At 40.2% G+C, this 6,436-nt stretch overlaps 1 protein-coding gene and 1 long non-coding RNA gene across 7 annotated transcripts; both read right to left on the bottom strand.

Moving 5' to 3' along the window:
• Positions 1 to 232: 232 nt before the first annotated feature.
• LOC123475821 lies at positions 233 to 1,867 on the bottom strand. 3 transcript variants are annotated; one of them, XR_006651272.1, is made up of 6 exons: positions 1,565 to 1,867; positions 1,307 to 1,498; positions 1,141 to 1,221; positions 853 to 1,074; positions 502 to 786; positions 233 to 437 (listed from the first exon to the last, which is right to left on the bottom strand). It is a non-coding gene; the product is annotated as an uncharacterized LOC123475821 (long non-coding RNA). The 3 variants fall into 3 exon arrangements; XR_006651274.1 differs by having other exon boundaries at positions 233 to 420; XR_006651273.1 differs by having other exon boundaries at positions 1,145 to 1,221.
• A 403-nt stretch (positions 1,868 to 2,270) lies between these two features.
• On the bottom strand, positions 2,271 to 5,913 carry LOC123475820 (xaa-Pro aminopeptidase ApepP-like). Of its 4 annotated transcripts, none has more exons than XR_006651269.1 (10): positions 5,637 to 5,910; positions 5,210 to 5,579; positions 4,666 to 5,150; positions 4,122 to 4,239; positions 3,910 to 4,030; positions 3,680 to 3,826; positions 3,354 to 3,570; positions 2,919 to 3,282; positions 2,752 to 2,828; positions 2,271 to 2,605 (listed from the first exon to the last, which is right to left on the bottom strand). XR_006651269.1 is itself a non-coding variant. In XM_045178905.1 (9 exons), exons 3-8 carry the CDS (start codon positions 4,766 to 4,768, stop codon positions 2,921 to 2,923), a joined length of 1,068 nt encoding a protein of 355 aa, XP_045034840.1. In that variant the 5' UTR covers positions 4,769 to 5,150; positions 5,210 to 5,579; positions 5,637 to 5,910; the 3' UTR covers positions 2,271 to 2,828; positions 2,919 to 2,920. The 4 variants fall into 4 exon arrangements, 1 of the variants encoding a protein (XP_045034840.1); XR_006651270.1 differs by having other exon boundaries at positions 2,271 to 2,602; XR_006651271.1 differs by having other exon boundaries at positions 2,271 to 2,828; positions 3,680 to 3,844; positions 5,637 to 5,913.
• Positions 5,914 to 6,436: the final 523 nt, after the last annotated feature.

Genomic DNA, 6,436 nt, shown 5'->3' with positions numbered 1-6,436 from the left:
CAGGGACAAGAAGTGCATAGCACTATACCTTCGTGTAAATTTTGGTAGACTAAATGTGATTTGGATTTGGGAGGATATTGTGAAGATTTCATGGATGTGAGATAGCAAGAATAGTACCCTGCGAAAGGAACACTGCTTTAGGCAATGGTACATTGTGGAATACATTGGTCAATGTTTTTTTGTTTTTTTTAATTTTGATTGTCAACACTTCTAGGAAATAATGAATTTTTTCTTGATTCGTGCGAAAATGTGTAATTGTGAAACAACAACAAGATAGTAAATTAATGTGCAATGAAATGTGCAGATGAAAGTTACCTTCTGGTTCTTTAGACTTGTGCTGTGGATGGAATTTGTGTTTGCCCGCTTGATCACCGGGAGGGCTTTTTGCGCTGGATCTATCCGCCATTTGGCTTTTGTGACCTTTAGGGCATAGAAAACTGGCAGCGTGAGTGTTTGTGTTGAATCTTGTGGTAAGGTTATTAAGAAATGTCTACTGTTTACTTATTTTAGTTTGACGGATATCTGCAGAGTCTGTTCTAGTATCGTTAGCAGTCGATGAATCTATTTACGGCGTGGCAACTGCCAAGGAGGTATCAGGTATTGGCGGACGATGAGACTGACTGATCTGTTTCTCCAACACCTGTGAATTTTCCGTCACTAGTCCTCAACAAGTCAATTGTCCGGGCCAATAATACTGCACAAACCTTATGAGATTGAGAGCTAGACGGATATGCGTGGCAGAACTAGTTTGTCGCGGAATGTTTAGATGGTCATACTTGCCGAGGTCTGAAATACAATTTTAACTGTCAACTAAAATATGAAGATGGAAAGGAAAATAGATCAATTGCAGACTTTGAGAGCTAGTGCTGGAGCAAAGTATTTAAGACGGTAAGAAGTTGCCGTGGAATTTTCAGGCGTTCCCGGTTTATGCTGTTGTACGTATTTCATTTGATCACGTTCCAATTCGTCCATTTGTTCTTCGGTTATATTTGCAATATTTTTCAATGCATGATTACTATTGCACCTTTTACGTGCTTTCTTAGGGCGTCAGTCACCTCTGATATAAAAAGTACTCTGCATTGAATAAGTCAACAAATTAACAGACATTTCTTTCATGGTAGACTGATTGATTAGGTTTACCCACTGAAGAATGTTTGGTAGCGATTGTGTGATTTAGTATAGGTTGTTTGTTACTTAAAGGGTGAGGACGACTTGACGGACCTAACAAATGTTAAATTGTAATAAAAATGAGAGATCACAAGATTGTAGGAATAAAAAATTTTTCAGGGTAAATTTTAAGAGGTACCAGGTTTTGGCGGACGATGAGACCGACTGATCTGTTTTTCCAGCACATGTGAATTTTCCGTCACCAGTCGACAACAAATTAATTGTCCGGGCCAATAATACTGCATAAATCCTACTAGACTGAGAGCTAGACGGATATGCGTGGCAGAACTAGCTTGTCCCGGAATGTTTAGATGCTCATTCTTGCCGAGGTCTGAAATAAAATTTTAACTGTCAACTAAAATATAAAGATGGAAAGGAAAATAAATCAATTGCAGACTTTGAGAGCTAGTGCTGCAGCAAAGTATTTAAGATGCTAAGAAATTTCCGTAAAATTTTCAGGCGCTCCCGGTTCATGCTGCGGTACGTATTTCATTTGTTCACGTTCCAATTCATCCATTTGTTCTTCGGTTATATTTGCAATGTTTCCCAATTTGTGATTACTATTGCTCCTTTTACGTGCTTTCTTAGGGCGTCAGTCACCTGTGATATAAAAAGTACTCTTTGTTTTTGTTGGTTACGAGGGACGGAAAAATATTTTCTGCGCAATTCTTTCCAAATCTTTGGTTGTTGTGCCTCTGGTTCGTTTCGTGCATGCTGACATTACCGGAGGGCGTCTTTTATTTTTACTGTTTCTTTTCTTTAAACAAAAAAAAAATTTTTCCTTGTACATTTCGACGTGCCAATCTTCATATCCCGCACCTCCGCCCCACAACTACTACCATTTTCTTCTTCTTCTGCAGATACAATGTTCAACGACTCTTTTTGTTCCCCGTCTTCTTTTGCGTTTTTCTTTTAGTCTGGTCGACAATTTATAGACCTTTGCTCCAGGGGGCATTCTACTCGACTTCAACAGCAATAACTCTTTGTAAGGTGTATCTCGCAATATCGAGACTAGTTTTGCAGCTTCACCCATTTTTTTTTTGCGAGAGATAATGCAAGTGTCTTGACATTTTTCTAGACGATGTACGTGAAAAGATAAAAAGTCGTTTAAAAGGCCCTTATATTCCCTTCTTCCCCCATTACCTCGGCCAGGCATGGAAATGCTTAATCAGCTGCTGTACTTTGCTAGATATAAACAATTCAGACGTATAAAAGTGCGTTGAATAACAGGAATTAAAGTACGAAATTCAGTTAGAGTACATAAAAAAAAATGATAAACTGTGACGGCCTTAGAAATTAATTGTTGCCTGTTAAAAGATGGTCTGGGCGGGTTGTTTCTAGGAGTCCGTTATGGTGAAGGGGTTACCGGACGATTTTTGGAGACGAGCCAGGGTCAGCATCCGCCTGTGTAGTGAGACTCGTCCTGTGGATGCTGCTGCTATTTTTCAGTGGAATGTTGTTGCCATTGTTTGTCATCCATCAGTGACCCAGCCTCCAAAAGTAGAGAGAAAAGAACGTCCAACAAAAGACCAACAGTTGGTTAAACAACACGTTTCAATGGACTGCAATACGTGCTGAATGTACCGTCATTTTTACGTCGACGACACGAAGGATCGTTTCCAATCGGATGCCGTACTCATTGGGCAAGTAATAACTTGGTTCTTCAAATATTTAAGATAAACAAATGCATCAATTATTAGCTAGCAGGTGAAAATTGTTGCGATTTATGACAATAACAAGATAAGGCTTACCGTCAGAAAAGAAATAGTTGGCGCGGAAACGGTGAGGTTCTTTGCTGTTGATATTCACTTGAATGGGACCGGCGTAATAAGCGCGTCAAAACAACCAAGCAACATTTCCATTTGGTCAGTCGTTGTATACTTTCGTGAACGTTGAGAAAGGAGCCAATGCCATGGCCGGTTTCGTGATGGTAGTCCAGTTCGACCTGGTAGAGGTTTTGACGGGCGATGATATCGACGTGGCTGTCCGCGATTGAGTCGGAGAAAACCAGTGCAGCCAGGTCGATAGCTCCCATTAAAACACGAGTGTAAATCTCTTTCTGACGCTGAGTTGCAAGACCAAAATGGAATGTACTGGTCACATCCGTCGTCTCGTCTAGACTCATCCAAATCACCCTCATCAATCATTTTAAAAAGAGCAAACCCCACAAAGTTGGAATGACGTACCAAGATACTGGCCACCAGAGTCGATTATCAAAAACGAGGAATTGTCAATAATTCGATTGGTTTCCAACGACGGCTTGTAATGGATAAGTGCGCCATTTGGTCCGAATGCAGCGATCGTGCTGAAAGATGGTCCTCGGTTCAGGTCCTGCTGTTGGCGATACTCGTCCAACGTGTGGACGACTTTCAACTCATCCCATTGCACTTTGCCTTCATGAATCTTTAAAAGGCAATAATTAAAAACGAGGTTCGTTCAATCAATCTCTTCATTGAAACGAAACTTCAATCGATTGAAAAAGACAGAACAATAGAAAAAAAGATGTTCCAACCTGTTCTTGGAGAAGAGAGAGAAAATCGGATAGGGCCACTGCATCTTTCATGTGGGCGTTTTTCATTCCTTCCACTTCGATGGCCTTTTTCGTCTCTTTCAATAAAATCAATGGTGAAGGCGATGTCTGTCTCTTGACTGCAGGAATCTATATCGGCAAGCAAGCCTTAAATAGTAAGCAGCCACACTTAAAAATTTCTAATTAATAAAAAAACAAACAGTGCAACCTACCGTCTCGTAAATGGCAAAACTGACTCCTTCACTGTAGGCGTAGTTAGAGGGCAGCAGGACAGAGTCGACATTCTTCGTTGAAACGGGCAAGTCGTTGAAGACGTTTTCGTAATGTCTCACTCTGTCAACAAGAAGGGTCTACGTTAGGTGGGAATTCCAAACAAGCGAGCATTGGGCATCGCCAACGCTTTTTATTTTTATCGAACACGCACTCGACACAAATAGTTTCCTCTTGACAGTTGTCGCTGTTCAAGTGTTCCCGGATCAGTTCCATCGTTTTCGTCGGTTGGATAAAGAGCACAATGCGATCCAGCGATAAATATACGTAACCTTCTACCAGAGGGCTGTAGGGCACGTCGCCACCCTTCAGGTTCAACAGCCAAGCGTGGCCAAACATTTTCATCGCCGTGAAAATGATCGAGCAAAGCTTCTTTGACCGAATCATAATCATGCGGAAGATCTTTCAAAATGGCCTGAATTACGGGAAAAGCTCTGTCTGTTAATTTGCGATATGCGATGTGCGATATGCGCATCAGTTGCAGGTGTTCATCGAGGTCAGCTAAAAGCGTCGATGACTTCATCTCCGGATTGACAAACAACGTTTCAAGGAAGTAAACAGGAAATACGATACGAATTGTAAACGTTAACATAAGGAAAAAGGTGGATATCATAAATGAAAAAGGGGAGAAACATAAGATAATAAAATGTGGGCATGTTGAGTAAATATATTTGTAGGCCTTCATTACAATACGTAACCTTCTACCAGAGGGCTGTAGGGCACGTCGCCACCCCTCAGGTTCAACAGCCAAGCGATCTCGTTCAGGGCCGTCAATACAACGGCATCCAGCTTTTGTGCCATCCTCTCATTTCGCACTGCATCCACTTTGTCTTCCCACGATTGACCTGGGAAACAAGAGAAACGTATAAAAAAAGAAAGTTACAATGTTTTTATTAGGGCTACGCAATAGCTCATTGAAGGAAGACGGCCAAAATCTGTGTCTTTAAAAATCAAACGGACTGAAACTTTAAAAGGGAAAACAAATAGATTAAAAACAAAATTGTAATAATTTTTGTACGTAGTATTTTTGGTTTCCGGGCAATGAAAATCTGTGGAATTGCTTGATGAATTGGGTCGGTTAGTCAGTGATTGTCACGCTATTGCCTGTCGTAAGTTTGTGGTGCTTTCCTGAGCGGGAAGACTTTTATCGCTTAACTTGTCAGGTAGGGAGACTATGTTACTGCTGTTGTGCGAACACAAATGAGGTGTGGTCAACTTGGAAATAGAAGAAGTGTTGCTTACTGTTTCTGTTTGATTCATGTCGTGTTCGGGTAGTGTATGTGAGATGGAACGAAGATTAAGTGACGGTGACGGAATTAGTATCTGTGGTACATGTTGCTTGTAGTAATGAGCGCTATGTTTGAGTGAGCTCTTGTAAAGCTTTTGCAGTAGGTCATGGCACCAGGCCAATACAAAGTTATGAGTGTTTCATAGCTCTAGGAAAGTTTCTTTTTTTTTTAGGGACTGAGGGATGCTGCAATTTCCCAATTTGCTTTCCTTTACGATCTTGAGTTGAAGGACCTTTAAGAAGTAATTCAATTTCTCTTGAGTGGCAGTATTTTCTGCACAAGATGCAACTATATGAAATTTGTCCAGTCAATGTCGTTGTCATCTACATGGCAAACAAACAGAAGTACGTAGTGAAACCAACAAACAACATGGTACACACCTTTGGGATCTCTGCATTTGTGTTTGGGTGGAATCTTCCTGTAGTCTTCTAGGATTTCCTTGACACAATCGTCTCATAATGTTCTTAGACTTCTTGTTTTGTGTCGTCAGGGTGGGCTATTCACCAACTACCCTCTTCTTGGCTTGAGTACGATTCTGATGATGAATTTGGATCAGGTTTAATCAAAATTTATGGTCAAGGAACTACTGTAGCTTGTTATCAAAAGTCAGGGGGGAACAAGGCAGAAACATAGAAACTAAGATGTCAAAAAATAACATTTGGGTTACCTTTTGACTAGTGTACTCGACGACGCGTTCACCATGGCGACTGTATCCACAAGTAATGGGGATTTGTATACGTTTGGTTGCCAAATTAGCGTTATTATTATACTGTAAAAGGAAAATAATCAATTAATAGTGGAATTTTGCGATAATTAATGAAGTAATAACCATTATTATAAATATATGTAGAAAAAAAAGTAATGAACAATTACAATAGTAACGAAACATGTAGGGCTGTGTTTTACGTATATGGTTTTTTAAATGTAGAGAACAAATGCTTGCTACAATAGAAAATTGTTTATTTAATGAATGCCTTATTTAAAGAGTTTTCCTTTATTTAATGAGTTCCTGTTGGCCGATACCCGTTTAACAGGTTGTTTAGTTGTCTAAAAGTTACCACCAGGCATCACGGAGGCAGAGGAAAAACTCCTGATATGGATTGATTAATTGTGGGAGTCGAATTCGTTAAAGATTCGAACTGTTGCCGAAGTAATTTTATTCTGTTGTGTGTAGCTCAAT

Source organism: Daphnia magna, linkage group LG9 (genome assembly GCF_020631705.1).
Source record: "Daphnia magna isolate NIES linkage group LG9, ASM2063170v1.1, whole genome shotgun sequence".
Classification (NCBI taxonomy): domain Eukaryota; kingdom Metazoa; phylum Arthropoda; class Branchiopoda; order Diplostraca; family Daphniidae; genus Daphnia; species Daphnia magna.
Note: the sequence above shows the minus strand (reverse complement) of the source record. Positions and strands in the feature narration are given on the sequence as shown.